The sequence below is a fragment of the Carassius gibelio genome, chromosome A20, assembly GCF_023724105.1.
Source record: "Carassius gibelio isolate Cgi1373 ecotype wild population from Czech Republic chromosome A20, carGib1.2-hapl.c, whole genome shotgun sequence".
Taxonomy (NCBI): Eukaryota; Metazoa; Chordata; class Actinopteri; order Cypriniformes; family Cyprinidae; genus Carassius; species Carassius gibelio.
Genome location: NC_068390.1, coordinates 3,706,380 through 3,727,565, shown reverse-complemented (window position 1 = coordinate 3,727,565; position 21,186 = coordinate 3,706,380). Strand labels below are relative to the sequence as shown.

The 21,186-nt window shown below is 39.4% G+C and overlaps 1 protein-coding gene across 12 annotated transcripts in view; it reads left to right on the top strand.

Annotated features, from left to right (window-relative positions):
- LOC127938205 (receptor-type tyrosine-protein phosphatase kappa) overlaps positions 1-21,186 on the top strand; it is a 149,240-nt gene that overhangs the window by 115,060 nt on the left and 12,994 nt on the right. For 3 of the 12 annotated variants that reach the window (XM_052534646.1, XM_052534645.1, XM_052534647.1), the window contains 13 exons: positions 1,103-1,212; positions 1,382-1,583; positions 2,519-2,624; positions 4,276-4,549; positions 4,875-4,911; positions 8,818-8,953; positions 11,462-11,491; positions 12,958-13,118; positions 17,088-17,272; positions 18,375-18,462; positions 19,236-19,375; positions 19,519-19,536; positions 20,432-20,468. In XM_052534646.1, coding sequence (XP_052390606.1) covers positions 1,103-1,212; positions 1,382-1,583; positions 2,519-2,624; positions 4,276-4,549; positions 4,875-4,911; positions 8,818-8,953; positions 11,462-11,491; positions 12,958-13,118; positions 17,088-17,272; positions 18,375-18,462; positions 19,236-19,375; positions 19,519-19,536; positions 20,432-20,468 — 1,524 coding nt within the window. Of the gene's footprint in view, positions 1-1,102; positions 1,213-1,381; positions 1,584-2,518; positions 2,625-4,275; positions 4,550-4,874; positions 4,912-8,817; positions 8,954-11,461; positions 11,492-12,957; positions 13,119-13,563; positions 13,855-16,918; positions 16,931-17,087; positions 17,273-18,374; positions 18,463-19,235; positions 19,376-19,518; positions 19,537-20,431; positions 20,469-21,186 lie in introns of those variants that run through there. The other 9 variants (XM_052534651.1, XM_052534650.1, XM_052534652.1 and 6 more) reach the window with 5 other exon arrangements.

Below are 21,186 nucleotides of genomic sequence, written 5' to 3'. Positions count from 1 at the left end.
AGCTGCCCTGTGGAGAAAAATGGACCAATTGCTTGCATGCTGCGGTCCCCCCAAGAGGGGTTTCCCTGCTTCTAAGCAGACTATTAGTCGTTGGATAGTTGAGACTATCAACGCCACTCTGAGCCCTCTGGTCGTCCCCCGCTGTCGGCAGCCAAGGCTCACTCTACATGGGGTATGGCGGCCTCCAAGGCCTTTCTAGCAGGTGCGTCCATGCTGGACATCTGCAATGCTACGGGGTTTCCACGCCTTCTACTTTTGAAAGATTCTATGGCTTAGACATGCCAGTTACTCCAGGCACGTTTTACGTACCTTATTGATTGTTTCACAGCAGTTTTAAAGAGAAATGTCCACTGAGTGGCGCTAAATCACAGGTTCAGTACGTGAACCGTAGCATGTTTTTATTACGTTTATCTAGGTATGTATTGCTGGGTTTTTATTACTTTGCTTCTGGTACGTATTGCGGTGGTTCAGAATTCAAATATCCAGGGACTGTCGCTAAAAGTTAATGCTCTATCGTGTTGGAAATATGTCCTACACCAAACCCAACCCTAAATATAACCGATAGTGTTAACAACTGTAAAACTGGTATAAAAGCGCTTTAATGCAACTGTGGAGTTTTACTGCCTCTAGTGTTCATTTATTTTGAAATCAGTGATATATATTTATTGGTACGTATTGTGCATCTCGTGAAAAAGTGCCCCCAGGTACGAATTTGCCATGAGACCTGGGTGTTGCTGAAATATCATCCGGGTTTGTATACAGTAATGTTCATCATCAGATAAAAGCATGTTTTTCAGTAATGTCTTATTGGAGCACCGCTCATGCACCAGTGAAAAGGGTCTAGTGACGCCTCCGTTGCTACACATCAGCCTCATTTTGCCCATAAGTCCCTCTGTTCATATACTGGTATCAACACTGGTCATCATAAACACATATCAGTTTCTAGTTTAAAAATCCAATAAGTCTTAAATAAGACACTCAAGCGTCCAATGTTATCCTCTTGTTGAAGCCAGTTCTGCTTGCTTTTAGTGCTGGTTGAGTGTTCATTTCTCTCGTTGTGTGTGTGTGTGTGTGTGTGTGTGCGTGTGTGTCTGTGCTGTAGTGCCCAGTCCAGTTCCCAGGGAGTTTGTGAGAGCGACTCCATCAGAGGATAAAATCTCACTGCAGTGGAAAGAGCCTCTGGAGCCCAACGGCATTATAACCCTGTATGAGGTAATGCTGCCAGTGTCTTATTCCAATCCTACTGTGTTTGTGTGCAAACCTGAAGGCTTATGTATCAAAAGCACACACTCTCTTGCATCTCTGTATTTTATAATGAACTGTCTCTCTATATATAATAGATTTGTTTCAGCAGTGCTGTCTTCTGTTCTGCTGTCTCTAGATCAGCTACAGTAGCGTGCATTCGTTCGACCCGTCAGTGCCGCTGCTGCGTCCGCCTGTTCTGGTGTCTTTACCAAGGAACACGTCACGTCACAACTTTACACAGCTGCATTCTGGAACCACCTACCAGTTCCTGATCCGGGCCAGTACCAGCAAGGGATACGGACCCCCAACCACACTCAACGTCACCACCAACATATCAGGTGTGCATGATCAAATCTGATCCCATTAGTGCTGTGTCAAGATCTCATATATCGCTTACACAATATTTCTGTGGAAACCAAGATACAGTTTAAAAACAAGGTACTGTTTTTTGTTAGTATGTTTTTAAATTACGATCTTAAATAATAGGCTGCATTCAGCACAGTGAGCTGAAATGGATGTCAAAGCATGCTTCTTTGTTTTGCTAATGAGCGGTGAGGAGCGTAACCTCATCGCCTGGGCCTCGGGCTTTTCACTCTACTGCTCTGAGATGTAATACATACATGATCAGGGGAAATACGCGTTTAGAGCTTTTCAGAAATCCATCACTATAGATTTGTTGAGAGCGAGAGAAGTGTAGGTGTAGAAAACAAATCATACATGGCACAGGAAAGCAAAAAAAAGGCTTTAGAGAAAGAAGAGGAAGACAAATCGACATAAGTATTGCTTCTACACAGAAGCGTAGAAGGGAGGGGGTCTGTGTTCAGAATAGAAAAAAAAGTGCTAAAATGACAAAAACTAGAAATGAAGTAAAAACACATCAGGGTTAACTACACCTACAAATAATTAATGACACAAGCACATGCCAAAATGCCTAAAACTAAAGTGAAAGTGAAATATATAAAAAAGCTAATTTCAAATATTAATAAATACTATAATAGTATATAAATAATTCTAATATAACATAAGTTGTCACTCATGTCCTAGCAGCTGCTAAACACTGCTGTTACTGCATTTGCTCGTTTTATAGTGTATAGATGCTTTGTTACGAGCATTTTATGATTCTCATTGTTTCTGCGCAGACTTGTTTTACTGAAGGCTAGCTGACTTTAGCTCAGCTACTTTACCGTAGATTGTGAATACTCAAAGCTTCCTCCACACATGATGTAATTGAGGGAAAAATGGTGACCCTTTCACTCTTTCTCTGTGTGTGTAGCACCTACTCTAGAGGAGTACGATGGGTCGGAGGCGTCCCTGAACGAGACGGCCACTACCATCACCGTCCTGCTGAAACCTGCCCAGGCTAAAGGAGCTCCCATCAGGTGTGTGTTTGTGCCTCCTCGGTCACCTCATATCCTCATCTCAGACTTCCTGTTGCTGCTGTAGTGAGCCGCTGGTGACATTACTGCTCCCATATTCACTTCCTGTGATTCTCTGCTCATAAACTCTCCTCTTCTGTCTCTGTCTTTTTCATCTGTTCAATATTCCTTTCGACGCTTGCACAAAGATCCCTATTAGATCTGACCCATGCCTGACTCTTCCTCCTCCTCCTCCTCTCTCTCTGTTTGACTGGTTTGAGGCTCTGTGTCACAGCTGGGCTTCAGAACAGTCTTTCAGTAATTTAACTGTCATTGTGTCAGACTCATTCCTGCAGCCACACTCAGATGGAGGAAGAGAGACTTATTTACTTATTGTTTAAATACAGAGAAGTAAGGACAGTGCAGAAAAACAGTTACCCTTCACAGGAAAGTGAAGAGAAACAGGGATGTGACGCACATGAGCGTTTTCCTGGAGATATACTAATCAGGATGATTTCTACAGTTTTTCAAGATGTTTTCTTGGAAAATTGAGGCTTGTTGCTTAAATGTGTTAATTTGGTGTGATTAAATGATCAAATGATTAAGGCATTTAATGCATCCGCCCCGTCCATTGATGATGAACATGATGCAGAACAACAGCTGACTACACGAGGAAGTCTAATAGAAAGCAGTCATATTAGCCTAAAACTCAAGATATGAAGGCAAAAAAATGACCTTTTATTGTTTTCGTCTTATATTTATATCATATGATATAGTTTAGATATACCAGACAACCATTGCTGTTTTGTCTTTTTTTTTTTTTTTTTTTTTTCAGATGCCTGAATGATTGCAAATGTGATACTGATTTTATATAAGTTTTATATGATATAAACAAGAAGTTAATATTGTTTTAAATATTAGACACAATGTTGCAAAAAGCACCGGTGATTTGTTTGATACAAATATATAACTCTGTAATACAAATAGTCAATGATTCAGTGATTTATTGTTAAAGACAGTCACATGAATCAACGTTTGAACAAATCGGTTAAATGAGTGATTCAGTGACTCTTTAATTAAGACAGTGACTTGCTGCCACCTACTGGTGGTTTTAATTTCATATTTAGGGTATAATTATATATATATATATATATATATATATATTATTTAGATGAAGCTTCTGAAAATTGCACAGCCCCATTGCAGTATAATTTGTAAAATGTAGTACATTCTATAGTGAATCAAAATATTTCTTTCCAAATCTACTTTTATGTCCATTCAGAGCTTTTCTCAGCTTTACACAATATTTTTGGGTGTAATTCTTCAGCCCAAACTGATGTGTATTCATTTGACTAACATCGTCATCGGCACACCATGGTGTTTAGTGAGCGGTGAGCACATACGTGTGTGTGTGTGTAGACGCTCTCATAAGAAGCGCATGGATGGGGTGGGGGGGGGGTTGTGTCCTCCAGACTCCAGTAAGAGCCGGAATGAATGAAACACCTTTGACTAGAGCTTAGATGGATTAAAGGTGAATATCCCAGCTCCCACTGCGAAGTATCATCCCAAATGTATTATTTTGTGTGAAGACAATGATGGCATTATGATTTTGTGTGCGTGATTATGTGAGAGAGAGGAGCGCTGACTCGGGTCATGTTCTGTCTGTCATCACCAGCGCCTATCAGATTGTCGTGAGGGAGATCACCCCGCACCGTGCACGGCGGGAGGCCAGCGGCGGGGACTGTTACCGTGAGCCGGTGTCCTATCAGACCGCGGCCAGCGCTGGGCTGCCGTATTACTTCGCTGCAGAGCTTCCTCCCAGGAATCTCCCAGAACCGCTGCCGTTTACTGTGGGAGACAACAAGACGTACCACGGCTACTGGAACGCCCCGCTCGCCCCCCGCAAAAACTACAACATCTACTTCCAGGCGGTCAGCAGCGTGGAGAAGGTCAGCAGACGACAGATGAACAAACACACAGTGACTAAGAGAGTGTGACAGGACTGTCCTTGAGCTGTTCAGGCCCTTTCACTGGAGCATCGTGCGTTCTGTTGCAATACATGTGATGCTTTGACTGTTAAACAGATCACAAGGTCAATCACACCTCTGTCAAAGAGCGAAAAAAAAAAAAAAAAATAGCCTTCCAGTGTTTTGACCTTTCACAGCTCAGAGTCTGTCAAACTCGCATTGAAATGTTTTCACATGTTTATGTGCTTCTGCTCTACGATTAATAGAGTTTTGAGAATTAACTGTATTGTTCTTGTTCTTGTTTCAGGAGAGTAAAACGCAGTGTCTGAAACTGGCTTTTAAAGGTGAGCGCTTCGAGTTTCCAGCATGCATCTCCTGCACTTCTTCTATCTCTCTCTGTCTCTGATGATATGATGTAAGAGCAGCTTCAGTTCTGCTGGGGACTGGACATTAAATGGACTGCATGTGTTTGTGTATATTAATCTGGCAGATTTTAAACAGAAACAGATTAATAACTTTGAAGACACCGCTAATAAACTAAAGGAATGATCCATATCCACAGTAACAGGAGGCTGAAGTGCTTGAGATGAATCTGAGATGAAAGTACAAGTTTGAAACTAGATAAGAGACAACAGTGTAAAGTAATGTTAAGACACAGCTGTCATACCGTATCTCAGGACCACATTTCTAATAATATTTCTATGTACTTTTAAAATAAATGTGGTTTAAGTTTTCATCATTCATCCCTATAGTACAAAGGAACTGCAGCCGATTAGTTTTATACGTCTGCTTCAGGATTGTACTCACAGAGTTAGTGTTATCAGGTCAAGCATTGTGTTTTCTGTTCCTTAATATCACAACCCAGAAGTTATCTTGTAAATTTTTACATGGCATTTTGTCACGCTAGATGTCAGATAGTTTTGTTGTTGTTGTTGTTTTCTGCATGGAGAGATGTGTGTGTGTGTGTGTGTATTGTCAGTGTGCTGTTGTGGTAATGACAGATCCTTCGGCCATGTCTTGTCTGAGTTATTGCGCATTATTTCCTCCTCTGGCTCTTCATTAATTGTTTTTCCAGCAGGAAATCGAATGATAAAAGTCTGCCCGTGGCTCAGAGCACTCCCAGAACGGATTAGATATAGCCCACGTCATGTGTTGTTTAGCAACAAAAATACATTTTTGTTTTTAAGCATGGAATTTTATCTCCAAAATGGACGTAATCCAATTTCCATTGAATTGCTGCTAGTGTCTTTCTTTCAGATCAGACTCATAAGAGCCGACAGAAACAGAAGTGTTCAGGCAGGGGGCAGAATGTGTTGTCTGAACCAATCCAGGCCTGCTTCTAAAACCACACAGCGCCGCCGATTAATCACCTCTTAACTCAAGTGTCAAAAATGACTGCCAGTTAGGTTACAGTCTTTGCTTTTCCATCATGTGGGTGAGAGGGACTGGGTTATAGATGGCATTTATACACAGGGATTTTTTTGTCTTATTTTTTTAAATAACCAGTCAAATATATTATTTAACATCACTAAATACATCTCTTTCTACAGGTTAAATCAGGTAGAAATAGCTCTTTAAGGTAACCACTGCAAGATGTTTATAAGAGAATAACCCTAAAACAGTACATGAACATAATGATCCAGCAGAAATCCATTAAATATTGACATTGCATGAGATGTTTTAGAATAATGAAATCATTTTACAAACTGTGTGTACATATGACATGCTGTTACAGATCGATACAGGTGGATCTGGGGGAGGTGGAGGGCTCCTGGGACTTTCATGCCACAAGACTTGCTTAAACCAAACTATTTAAACGTTAAGCAGCAAGCTCATTGGTGCAGCAGAGGCCAATCAGCTTGTGCCGTGCTGTGATGATGTCACTGTCTGCAGATTGCATTAAGATCATATGTATACAGAACTCTAAACTGTTACATCAAAGTCAGATTGTGATGCGTCAGAAATAATCATTTTCTAACTACATGTATGCACAGTTGTAGCAATACTACTAATATATGGAAGATTATTTCTCTATTCTGATATAATTCAGAAACTCTTTTATTTTGCTTCACTAAATAATACTTTTTTGGAAATCAATTCAGATGTTTTGGCTTTCTGGGTCATAATGTAATTAAAATAACATTTATAATACACGTATAATCTAATTCCATTGTTTATGCTGTTATAACTGTCACAGTTTTCCAAAATATTAAGTATTAAAATTAAAAAGAGAGTGCTTTGGTGATGCATTAGGGCAGCAGTGATCTGCGTCTTGGTCGTTTGACCCCAGGCTGCTCTCTCGCCCAAATGTGCTGTAAAGAACAGAGAGGCCGTGTGACGGGGCTTGGCTTTTGTTTGAGTGTTATTGTTGGGTAGAAATAGTCTGTCCCCCAGATCCAGAGGCAGGAGAGTACAGCTGATGGCTTTATTTAAGAGCCCGTGTCAGCGGGTCATTGCCTTATCACTCTTAAAAGCTTATAGTAGAGCTTCAGGACATACCGGAGATCCATTTACTCCTGCCGCCCAGACAGATCGCACAATGTGGCATTTACAGGCAAAGCCATGAGTGAAGTCAGCATCCAGACCGCCATAAATGTCATCCGCACCGAGCTGGAGTTCAGCAGTGCTTCGGATCAATACGTGTAGATGCTGTAATGATAGTTTTACTGTTAGAACGGTGTGCAAGAAGTATTTCAGTCGGCAGTGATGTGTTTCTGACAGGGTTACAGCCCCGAAGCACAACTGCGGTACACTTACACTGGAGAAGACGTGAGTAATACTGCTTGTGCTACTGCTGTGTAAACTTAATATACAAACACAAAATAATTCAGTCACATTTAACTTTATATAAGTAACAATCGCAGAATAACGCAGACAGGGTGAGACACGGAGGGGTTGTTCTGCAGTAACGACCGGCTAGAAGTAGATAATCGCTCTTATCACATGGCTAGGGCAGGGTTACTATGGAGTCATGTATTCCACAGAGCCGTGCAATAAAAACACATCAAACACATCACATTTGAAACATTACAGATCTACAGCTGCTTCCTTTTCCGTGCCATTTGGGAAGGAATAGAAAATAGTTGAAAGCACCCTCTTGTTCTCCTTTTGATTGACAGGAAATAATCGAGCCTGATCACTGGCAGAAAATTGATTTTATTGGCTGATGCCAATTATTGGCCAATACACCGGTGCACCCCTGATAATTACACATTTAAAATATATTAACTTCAAAAGTATCAAATAATAGACTAATGTTTAAATCATCATTTAAATGTGCTAAAGTATGTTAGTCAACACATCAAAATAAGTGCATAGGAAAGATTGCAAACATGGGTTAAAATGTAGTAGAAAGTGAAATTGATAATTTTACATTAATACAAAGTAAAAGTCATAAAAGCGTCATTAAGTGGTCTATTATTTCAATAATACTGTATGGTCTGTATGTAAAGTTTTCAAAAAAGAAAAAAAAAATCCCTCAAGATTTGAGGTACACATCCAGTTCCATTAAACACACTTCTTTTTCACAAGGGAACCCCAATCAGTTTGTATTTTAAACCACCATAGACAGACACAGCCATTCACGCAGAATTCCCTTAAAATCTGTTCTCCACTGCAGTGTGTTTAACAGGCCTGGAGAATACACTGTATAGTCCCAGAGGTTTTACATTCGGTTTAGCTCGACATCGTATCCGTCACACTCGGTTCTTTAGGCTGTGCTCAGAGGCAGCGTCTTCTCTTTCAACTGTTTGATGCTTTTATTTTTAGAGCAGACGCATTTGTGTGTTCTGTTGGTGCCAGGTAATAATATCAGCGTTCAACAATGGAATGATACTGTGCTTGTCTGCCAATGTTTGGAGAAACAGATCCGACAGTCATTTTCAGCCCATTCTGTTATGCTTTGGCAGCGAGAGAAAGACATCACACAGCAGACTGATGGCATCTAGGCTTGTGTAAACCAGCAACAAATAAAGCTAATGTTGTGGTCAGAAGACTTCCGGCATGTCTCCTGGAACAGGAACTTGTACAAACGGTTGAAACAGGTGCATTCATGGCATTCATGTTGATGGCCTTGGCTTTGTGGCTACTATTTTGGCTTCCTAATAGGAAAATAAAATAATACTAGTGATTGGTCATATTTTGAGTTTGAGCTTGCATTGGAGCATGTGCACTGACTGCTAAGCCATGGCTCCAGATTAACACTTATATGAGGGAACTTTACATGTAAAAGATTTGCTGTTTCTCTTCAGGGGCCACAGAGGAGCCGGAGGTGATTCCAGACCCGGCCAAACAGACCGACCAAGTGGTGAAAATTGCTGGCATCAGTGCAGCCGTGCTGGTCTTCATCCTCCTGGTGCTCGTGGCCATCCTGCTGGTGAAGAAGAGGTAAGGCTCTGTGAATGTGTGGCGTTACAGTAGGCTTGTGTTGGCATCCTCCTTCCACTGCCATCTCATCACATCATCAGCCGCAGGGGCCCTACACACCGCCCCGGGGTCTTCTAGTGTATCAGGACGAAATCTCAATTAAAGCCATTACAAGAGAATCAGATGCACACATGTACAACTTCTTGTCCTGGAATCGTGTTATCCTCCTAACAGATGCCTTCAATTCATTATTTAGCCCATTTGCAAACCTTTTTTTATATATATTGATGTGAACATTTTATTGTATCTGGTGGTGTTTTATAAATTTGATGCATAATTTATGCCTTAAGTACACACACATTCAAATACACACAGCCGTTCAAAAGTTTGGGGTTGGTATGATTTTTGAATGTCTTTGAAAGAAGTGTCTTCTGTAATATTATAACAGTTTAAACGTTTAATTTAATCCTGTGATGCTCCGCTGTATTTTCAGCATCATTCCTCCAGTCTTCAGTGTCACATGATCTTCAGAAATCAGAATAATATGATGATTTACTGCTCAAGAAACATGAAGATTATTATCAATGTTGAACACAGTTGTGCTGCTCAATATTTCTGTGGAAATTGTGTTACATTTTATTTTTCTCTGATGAATAGAACGATCAAAAGAACAGCATTTATTTGAAAATTGTTTTCATATTATAAAAATAATATTATAAACACTTGCTGAATCAAAGTATTCACTGTTTTCAGAAAGAAAGAAAAACATCTTACAGACCCCAAACTTTTAAACATGATGCTGGAACCGTTTGATTTCCAGAGAATTCATGAACTCGTTCATTTGAAAAGTCTGAATACACTGCATTTGGATAAAAAAGTCAATGTCACGGAAGCTTTATTTTCCACGTCTGCCTAAAAACATTATTAATAAATATCATGTGCACATTATTATTATTATTATTATTATTATTGTTTATATGTGCTGGCTCATATATTTGTGGTCAGATTATTAGTAATAGTAGTCATTTGTCTATTATTATGCAGTTATTGATTGATTCAGGCATTATTCTGCTGAAAGATGAATGAAAGTGTTATAGTGTAGCACTGCAGAGTGTGTCTGTGAAGTGAAGATTCACACCAGGACACACACCAGAGGATATTTGATGATTGTGAGCTGAAGGAGTGTGTGAAGCAGCACGAGCTGTTGAGTTCAGATGAGCACGTCCTCTCTCTTCTGTCTGATGGCTCCATCATGTGGTGTTTTCTTCAACAGCAGGCTCCCATTCAGAACAGAACAGAACACGCTGGAAACATTAGCTGGGATCATTTGCAAAAGCTCTTTTTTATAATTTAATTTGACTAAATGTAGTCTCTCATAGGACTCACGTTTGGAAAAAATGTAATAAAATAGATAGAGAGTTTAATGCAGGAAAGCTCATTGTGCTCATTGCTTCACAAACAGTGCAGATCCAGAGCAAATCAAACTCTAACCCTAAGCTAGCTGTGTTTTTTATTTGTATTGTTTTCTCTATGAATGGGCTTCAGATCCCAGTAAAGCACCCTTGGCCAACATCATTCGACTGATTCTTCATCCTCATCCACACTTCATTCATTCTGTGCAGTAGTACTCAGAAGGTGCAGGAAGTCGTCCTTCATTCATAGATCAGGGCATGTTAAACTGACAGCTGTTACTGTGGACACAGAATGCTCTGGCTGGTCCTGCTTTTGTAGAAATACCATATCTGTCTCCCATGATTGCTTTATGACACAAGCAGAATGCCTGATATGAGCTAGTCTTACTGAGATAAAGTGAGTCTCATGTGATTTTTTAGTTTTACTAACCAAACTTTATTTAGGTGGAGTGTACTGCACCGTTAAACACATTTGAACACACAGATGTGGGACCTTTGGTTTGTGGCGCTTCACTTGTGTGGGTTTCGCCAACCTGTTAAAAAGGGTTAATATGTGCGTATTATACTGAACCTCGACACACAGCAATGAATAGAAACGGCTCATTTCTAACAGAGCAATGTATTAGCAATGTTTTCCGCTCAAACTGAAGATACTGCATCTTTAAAACACTGCTCATTGACGCTGATAATTTTTTGCAGGAAGTCAGCAGCTGACCGATTTGATTTGCAGCATTTATTTATTTTTTTATTTTTTTTTGTGCTCTACATATGTATTTTTTTCTTTTCTTTAAAAATGGCTTTTTTAATATTTTTAAATCATCTGTGCTATAAGATTTATTGCTGTGATTTATCAAGTCAGAGCGCCCCTAATGCATGATGAAATTGAAGAGCCAGAATTTGAGCATGCTCTGATTGCGTTTTGTTTCTTTTCCTTCTAACAGACGACTTTCAGTTAAATAGTGTTTCTAATTGCACGCAAATGTCCGAGCCATGCATGTTTTAATGAGGGCAGCAGAGACCAGGCTCAAAGCTTCTTGATTGTTGGCACGGTTGATTCCCACATTGCTCTCACCAGTATCTCTTCATCTGTTTGTGCTGTTTCTCATTCGCTCGCCAGGAGGAGCTACTATTCGTACTCATATTACCTGTAAGTAACAGAGACGCTCAGACCAAAGCAAAAGTAAAACGGTGACTTACATGCAGGGCTCTCTGCTCTCTGTCTATGGTTAGTCTTTTAAAGATGCAGTATCCTTTTTTCAAGCGAAAACACAAATCGCTTTGACCAATCACGTTCCTTTGCATTCTAGTAGGACATGCTCGGCGACGGTCGCATCCAAGCGGTGTTATTTGAAAAAAGAATGCTGCACTTGTGTCTGTTATCCGTCTGATGTTGTTGTTTTTTGGGTGGTGTGTGTGTGTGTGTGTGTGTGGGATAGTTACTCACCATGTCTCCGTCCACCTCTCATCCTCACACACTCATCTGTTCATCGTTTGGTGAAGCGGGTGTCCTCGGTTGGCCTTTAGTCTGGAGCTCAATCTAGCAGGCGACTTGAGCGCTGCTTTGATGGCTTTCAAGAGTTCCTTTGACATCTCTACACAACCTCGGTCAGATATCAAGAGGTTCCAGCTCTCTTCTGTTCTTGTGGAAAGAGCATAGAAGTCTTACAACAAATAGAAAACGCTTAAATCATTAGCATTACAGATCCGCATTCACAGCTCCACATTGCATTTCACCACATAACATCTCACTAATACCATGTTAAAATGTCAAAAATAAAACCATGAAAAGTGAATGCATTTTTCAGTTCAGACTGGTTCTATATTTGCTCTCGTAAATACACAAACAACCTCAAAAACTGACAAAAAATCAGTATTTAGACTTGTTAACAAATGTCTTATCATCTTTGAAACAAGACCGATTTGCTTTAAGAAGCTAAAGTGCATAAGATAATTACATTTTGATGTTCTTGATGCCATTTTGTCCATGTAAATTGTGAATATAGCTCTTAAACCGTTCCTTTCGATTTCCATATCATTCATGTTGGAATGTACATTTTACAGAACAAGTAAAATATTTGGGCAATATTTTCTCTAACTTCAAAGAACAGACAGCCTTAATATGCTTCAACATAATTGAAAATGATTTGACACATTAATCTTAGGGTAATTGCGCGGTAACAATTTCATATCACATTTTGTCAAGCAACTCTTTGTTCATTAAAACAAGAAAACATGGCTGATTAAGGGCATTAGTGTTAATGTTGTTGGCACATACAACACAACATACAAAAGCTCTTTTTACAAATTTGTCTATGCAAAAAAACAAAAAAAAACTAACTTTTGTTGTAACAGTAAAGTAGCTCTTCTGACAGTAAAACTGTAATTGCAGTTTGAACAGCCATGGTTTTATTTCTCTGAATCACATCCACTAATTTGCAAGTATTTCCTAAAAGTTTCTTCGAAGTTGTCCTTTACCGTGGAACTAAAGCTTTCCAATCGGCTCATCCCTTCTTCTCTCTCCTGTCTGTTGTTTATTCCTATGTGTGTGCTTTGGGTGGGCTGAAGGGTGCAGTGATGGACCGTTAATGATTCTGTCTTTAATTGGCTTCTCAGGAAGCTGGCCAAGAAGCGCAAGGACGCCATCGGAAACACCCGTCAGGAGATGACGCACATGGTCAACTCCATGGATCGCAGTTATGCAGACCAGAGCACCCTGCACGCTGAGGAGCCCACGTCCGTCACCTTCATGGACTCGCACAACTTCAGCAGCCGCTGTGAGTATGTCCTCCAGAACGCCTCCACAGCTCAGAGTCAAGTATAGACTGGGCTTGACTTTTGACAACATGCGACATTGTAGAATCATATCGAGCTTGTCTGAGGATTTAGAAACTTCCACTTGATATGTGTAGGAGAAGATTGTAAAACCCAGAACAAACACAAAGCCGAAAGCGGCCCACATGAAGAGAGTGATGCGTGTTTAGGCACTAGCATGTAATGATAAGTTACAAAAATAAAAGATAAAATGCCTCTGCGCTTCACATGATTAATATTGAGCTAATATTGTGTGATCGTGTAAAACACCCCCACAGCGTTTCTATTGAACTGTGAGGAAACTCTCAAGTGCAGAAGCAGCAGTAAGACTCCTGCACTGATCTCAGTTTCTGAACATCCTCAGCTCTTCAGTCTTTGTTTCTGATAACTCTGCGTGTTTCTCTGCAGTGCCTAATGACCCTCTCGTGCCGACAGCTGTATTAGGTGAGGATTGAGTGTGTGGTGTGTCCGTGTGTGGATCAGTGGAGTCTCCACAGAGCAATTCAGTTCAACCTGTGTTACGGCTCAAAGACAAAATGAAATATATTTGACTTGCTTTTTGTATGTCAACGGGTCTAACTGTCTTACATTAAATCAGTGCATGTTAAAAGGGATGCACGATATTGTCAGACCAATATCCGAATCGGCCGATAATGTCTTTAAATGTAAAAACCACCAGTTCTCTTATGCAGATATGTCTTCCGATAAGAGTAATTTATTAAATTGCTAGTGATTAGATCATGTCAGAATTGTGGCTCATACTTGTAGCATAGTTTTGTCTGAATGATCAAATTCACTGTTTTGTATTGCTGCATTTAAACTGAGAATGCACGTACAGAATGACGCTTTCGGTGTATGATAGGTGAGGAGTTTTACTTCTGTAGGGGGCGCTGTTGGCCTACTTCTAATAAAATAAAAGCAAATTACACAAATAATATTTAGACTGTTTATCAAATAAAGAAGTAATTGATGCCCTAAAATCATGAGTATGTTTTGAGTTAAAGGGCAGAAGCGCACATGAACAAAAATAAATGTGTAGTATGTTATATTTTTAAACAAATTATGAACTCTAGAAGATTTTCAGAATTTTTACAACTCTTTTGCTTTAGGCCATGTTAATGTTAAATCATAAAATAACATTTTAAGGTCACCACTGCATCTTTCTGAAAAAAAAAAGCAGTGATTAATATCTAGTTTATTTATAGTTATTTTCAAATCTTCAATGTACTGTCCTTATAAAATAACTTTATTATTATTTATTTAATTCTTGTTAAAAAAATGAACCAAAATTTTAAATAATTATATATAGGTATCAGCAATCAGTCATAATTAGTTGAAAATTATCGACATATTGGATATTGGCAAAATCCAGTGTTGTGCATCCCTACATGTTACAGTTAAAAGAAAAGAAGAAATCTGTAATATTTCGTCAAAATGTGTTCACTTCTTTACCACCCATAACAAAGGAGGTGTGTGCAAGGAAATAATAATAACCAACATTATCATAGACCAATCTAATAAAATCACAATTATTAAAATCAAGCCCTGTCCTACGTAATTAATACGTTACACTACAGAAGCACAGTTTCATGTTGTCTTTGATTCTTCCATATTTCCAGTCAAACTCTTCTCCTAAGTTCAAGTCATGAGTTTGATTCTGGTTGAGTTTTCCTTCAAAAGAGAACTGAATTGAGCTGAGTGCTCCTGCTGCACATATAGACCTTCATTACCCAGCATGCATCACTCATGCAGCCCCCACCATGTTCCTGTTGTGTTACTGTCAGACACATCTAAAGCATGCAGCGCAGGGAGTCAGTAGGAATGCATCGAGAGCTGCTGTGATACATATAGTGATGACTAGCTGCAGTGAAAGCACAGTCATCACTCACCTAAAGCTAGAAGACTGCACTTCTGCTACTGTGGACACACATTTGCTCAATGAGGACATGCAGTTTTTTTTATTTATTTTTTTATTTTATCATTATTATTGTTTTTATATAACGCCAATCTTAATAACTACAGATGAACCCAAACTCTACTCTTAAAACAAAACTGTGTATGTCCCTAAGGAGAGATTGTGTAAGATTTAGAGCACTTGGGGACTTTGTCATTTTACTCATCTAAAGTAAACACACACAAACTCTATATTCCATCGTTTCTTTTCTGGTGGGTTGTGAGTCAAAAAAAGAGTTGCATGTCTGACAAGTCACAGGCAGCAGAGGGGAAAAAAAGTGCACTTTGTAATAGTCAAATCATTTTTTATTGTTTTTAATTGCTTGTAATATTAACTTTTTTGTTTGTTTGTTTTGATTTAAAGTACATTTGAAATCATGTTTTAAATTGTCGTATCTTTTGTTGTGCTTTAAAGAAGTACACTTCTGATGTGTTGACTACCAGACTAAAGCACATTTAAAGATCTTGATTAGAATTACAGTGTTATTTTATGTTACATTTAAAGTTAATATATTAAAAAAGACATTTTAAAATGTTAAATATACTAACTTAATCGTCACAAAAAAATACAAATGACATACATTTCAATAAAAATTTCATTAGAATATTTTTTAGTGTGTCATAAATGTTTTTCAGTAAATTCAGTGGTGACATTTTAACCAGATTTCAAAGACAACAGAAAATATGAAATTACAAATCAAGATGTACTGAGGTCCTGCTAAATGTGTCAAAAACAACTAATTACATACAATATACATTTAAACAATAATGTTTTCATTTAATTTAAATTTAAACGCAATTAAGCGTCTGAAAACTTTACAGTACTTTCAGTTTGCATGTACTCTATATTATTTTTAAAGTATATTATTTCCATAATAAGTGCAGTAATCTTTTTAAAGGTATGCTTAAGTGTACTTCTTTTTCACAAGGGATTTTAATAATTTATCATTAAAAGATTCACGTTAAATAAACAGTTTAAATCTGGAAGCAGATTTAAATCAACTGAGAAGCCCTAATCTGTGTGTTTTAACAAACCCTCATCACACACACACACACACACACACACACACACTTTTGCAGCACCCACATGACATTACAAGTGTTCCCGGAGCTCGTGGGACGATGCTGAAACAAAAACTGACAGCTTACACATGAACTTAATAAACCTCCAGTCATCAGGGTTAACCGTGTCAGATGTTAACATAGAGCTTCGATGACAGAACAAGCAAGAAACACATTGTCTACAGTGGTGTGATGATGATGATGATGGGGTGTTAAAACATCCCCTTAGGCCACAGCTCTGGCAGAGACAGTGCTAAAGTGTAGTGGAAAACAGCTGTGTCTCTGACATCTGTTATGAAGAGAAGTTTCTTTACCTCATAAGATGTGACCGAATAAAGTCTGATTATCAAAGTCTTCAGAAACCTTTACAAGTGGTTCTGTCAAGATGTAGGCCAACGTTGTGTAGAAGCGACACTAAAATGTGCAGTCGTCTTTGTTCTCGAGAATCGACGGAGTTTGCTTATAAATCATTTCCTGTGGTCGTGATTCCTGTATATATATATATTTAAGTGGCTTCTGCATATCCACAAAAACTACAACTAAAGTGAATTTTGAAGTGCCTTAGAAGATGCAGAAGTCTTGATGTGATGTGGAGAGTGGCTTTGTTTGTGCTCCCCGTCGTCTTAGTGTCCTGTAGCTGTGTTCTGTACATGTTTAGTCCACATCACCCCATCAGCTGTAGTACAGAGCCGTGTGTTTGAGCTGACGCTGAACTAAACTACTCTCTTCTCTCCCGCTGCCCCATAAGTGCCTATCACTGGTAAGTGTGTGTGAAGAAACGCCTCTGTCATGTTCAGAGTGCACAACTCTGTTGGGGAATATATACATTTATGCACTTGTGTCGAGTCCTTCAAGCTTAGCATGTAGAAAGGTTTGTCCGAATCCCTCCAATTAATCTTTCCTGACCCCTATCTCAGACGAGAACCACACGGCAGCGGCCGAGAACAGCAGACTGCTGGACATCCCACGCTACCACTGCGAGGGCACCGAGTCGCCCTATCAGACCGGACAGCTCCATCCTGCCATACGGGTGGCCGACCTGCTGCAGCACATCAACCTGATGAAGACCTCCGACAGCTACGGCTTCAAGGAGGAGTATGAGGTTAGACTGATGCCTGGAGAATCTGTCCCATAAAGTGTGTCACTTCTGTACAGCTAGAATCAAAAAAGATTTTCACGCAGATCTCCTGAACCTTTCCCTCGTCTTCCATTGTTCAGAAGGATTATTGACATATTTTTAAAGTTCACCCAAAAATTAAAATTTTGTCAGGATCATCCAAGATAAGGATGAGTTCGTTTCTTCATCAGATTTGGAGAAATGTAGCATTGTATAACTTGCTTACCAGTTGATCCTCTCTAGTGAATGGGTGCCGTCAGAGAATGAGAGCCCAAACAGCTGATAAAAACATCACAATAATCCAGAAGCAATCCATAAATTACTAACTAGTGAAGCAAAATGCTACATGTTTTTAAGAAACAATTCCTAATTAAGATGTTTTAATTATTGGTTCTGTCTAAAATATGAGTTAATTATCCGTAATATCGTTTCCTCTAGTGAAAAAGTCAACTCGTCTGAATCAGGAGAGAAATATGCACAGATCAAGTGACAGATTGAATTATTTGTTTAGCCACTTTTGGCTTCACGAGACATTAAGTGATGGACTGGAGTGGTGTGGTCAGCTTTGGACTCTCATTCTGACGGCACCCATTCAGAGGATCCATTGCTGAGACACTGATGCACTGCTACATTTCTCCAAATGCGTTACTATGAAGAAACATACGCATTAACATCTTTGACGGCCTGGGGGTGAATGCATTTTTAGCACATTTTTAGGTGAACTATTTCTTTAACATCCAAAAAAAATGTCACAGTTCTCCAAGAAGCCGTTGAAACCCCTCCTCCACAGCATTATTACACACATGTTTTCCAGTGATGAGTTTGCTGGTTGTAGGCAGAGTGTTGGCAGTTTATTTCATGAAACCACAATCTGATCAGTTGACTTTGTGTGCCAGATGCAGAACAGTTCGTTTTGTTTGGCTGTTCAGTGATTGAGTTTGCAAGATTTCGATGCACATAGAGCAAATTCAAACTGCTTTGTTGTGCTGATATTATCAAGCATGATGAAAATATGAGTAAATTAGGAATTGATTTACTTAGTTCCCCATTGGCTGTGTTGTAATTCATCTACTGTGTTTCTCTCCAGAGCTTCTTTGAGGGTCAGTCTGCTACCTGGGATGCAGCAAAGAAAGAACAAAATCGAACCAAGAATCGATATGGGAACATCATTGCATGTAAGAGTGTTGGATATTCTCTATTATCTGGCACCAGACACGCTCCTGTGTATGATTTTTCAGGCATTAAAGAACCGTTTGAGAGCATTTGTTCTCATACTCTTTAGAAAACCAACGTGTCATATTTCACCTCAAAATCTTCAGATTAAGACATTATTATGTACACCAAAAAAGAAGCCAACTTAAATGTTTTTGTACAATTATTTATAATTTAAGACATTTCCCTCAAATTTCAGTATTTTTCATTCATTCATTCATAAAGTCAAAATTGCGAGTTATAACGTCAAAATTGTGTTGTAAAGTTAGAATTGTGTGATATAAACTCGCAGTTGCGAGTTATAAAGTCAAAATGGCAAGAATTGCCTGAGTTGAACTCGCAATTGTGAGAAGAAAAGAAAGTCAGAATTGCGAGATATAAAACTCACAAATGCAAGAAAATAAATTTATAATTGCGAGATAAAAAGTCACAATTACCTTGTTCTATTTTTTATTCAGTTACGGAAACAGGCTTTCATACTTTGCATTATTGTAATAAGAAATTCAGAGAAAAATATGTGCTCAATCGTCACGAAAATTATATCACTTTGTAAATAGGCTTAAAAAGCAATTGATCTATTCTTCCAAATGAGTTTGCGGTGAAATCTGACCAGGACAGGTTTTCATGCATCACACAGTTTCATAGCTCACTATCAATCAGCAGCAAGCCAACAAAACAGAAGAGCCACAGTGTTTTTGACCTGAATCTGCTCTGTTTGCCGTGTGTGGCGCTGTAGACGATCATTCTCGAGTGATCCTGCAGCCAATGGAAGACGACCCGTCCTCCGACTACATAAATGCCAACTACATTGATGTAAGTGGCGATGCCGCCTCCTCCTCCATTGGCGAACGTGTGAGAAACGTCTCTCCCTCCCTCGTATGTGAGGTCTTTTATGCATGCCTTTGTCTCAACTATACACAATATACAGCTTTCTTTTCTTCCTTGTTGGAGGTGCTTGCTGACTCACTGACATTGTTGTGCTCTCTCTCACTCTTATGCGGTTGATTTTGGGGCGATAGATTTGGCTGTACAGGGATGTAAGTATCACTGTAGGCGCATTCGAACACACTCCCTCTCTGTCCCACCGCTCCATGCCCAGAAGCCCATCTGCATGGAGCCGCTTGTGCCGAAACACATCCAGCTCCATTCTGTTGCTCTTCCTCACGCTGCCACTCATCTGCTTTGCCTTGCATGTCAACATCCCTGGCCTGTGTTTCAGTTACTGCTCATGATTTTGGTTTTGTGTGTTTTAGTTTTCGTGGGAGGGGGGATTTGAAGTCAGGTCTCCCTGCACTGTGTGTTTGATTCATTGAAATAGTGATGTGTGTGTGTGTGTGTGTGTGCTGAGACTACAATTCTCAATGAAATGGTTAAAAACATAATTTAGCACAATTTTGCATTGGCCACTGTGAAATGACAAAATCTCTCTCTCACTCTCACTTTCTCATGATCTCTCGCTCTCACTCTCTCCCTCTCTTTGTCTCTCTCTCTCTCTCACACTCTCTCGCTCTCACTCTCTCTCTCTCACACACTCTCACTCTCTCTCTCACTCTCTCTCACACACTCTCTCACTCTCTCTCTCACACACTCTCTCACTCTCTCTCTCTCTCACACTCTCACACACTCTCTCTCTCTCTCACACACACTCTCACACCCTCTCTCTCTCTCTCTCACACACTCTCACTCTCTCTCTCTCTCTCTCTCTCTCTCTCACTCTCTCTCTCACTCACTCTCTCTCTCACACACTCTCTCTCTCACTCTCTCTCTCTCTCTCTCTCACACACTCTCACTCTCTCTCTCTCTCTCCCTCACTCTCTCTCTCACACACGCTCTCACTCTCTCTCTCTCTCTCTCTCTCTCTCTCTCTCTCTCTCACACACTCTCACACTCACACTCTCTCTCTCTCTCTCTCTCTCTCTCTTTCTCTCGCAGGGATACCAGAGGCCCAGCCATTACATCGCAACTCAAGGTAAATGAGCAATGTTGAATTAATCGTGCCAAGAACAAAAACTGACAAATTGTTTCAATATAATGATCTCCACAGTTAACTAAATATAATGTCCTTTAACAAACTCAGTAAGTGTATTGTCATAATATGCATAAACTGCATTCTTTTTGGTCTCATACACATCTTAAAAAGTGTGCGTGCTCATAAATTCAAAATTATTCCCTGAATCATGCGAAAAAAATCCACCAAAACTACTTTATATGGGTTAAATTATTTAGAAATATCGGCCACTCTTCATTTTTAGTTCCAGTTCTCACGATTAACAAACCATTTGCCTCAGTTAATTCCAAAATACTGCTGAATAAGGTCGTTGTTAAGTTTATTTATTGGGTAGCATTAGGGGTGTGGAATATGGTCATGCAGAATATGTGCTTTTTAAGTAAAGAATAATTGTTGACAGTTATTGCACTTATACTACGGTCACCACACCTCAAGACATCCATCAGATTATATATTTAAAGGGATTGGTCCAGCTTTTGTACTTAAATCTCTAGTGTGAGTAGGATTATTTCTTTTTTTTTTTTTTTGCTGGTTCCAAAATGTTGTTTTAAAGCTGGTGATGGAGGCTTGAGTCACTGATAGCATTCTAATGCAGTTATTAATGAAGTTAGCGAGAGAGACAGAGACACACAGAGAGAGAGAGAGAGAGCTTGTGTGAATTAGGCTGCAGCAGCGTCTC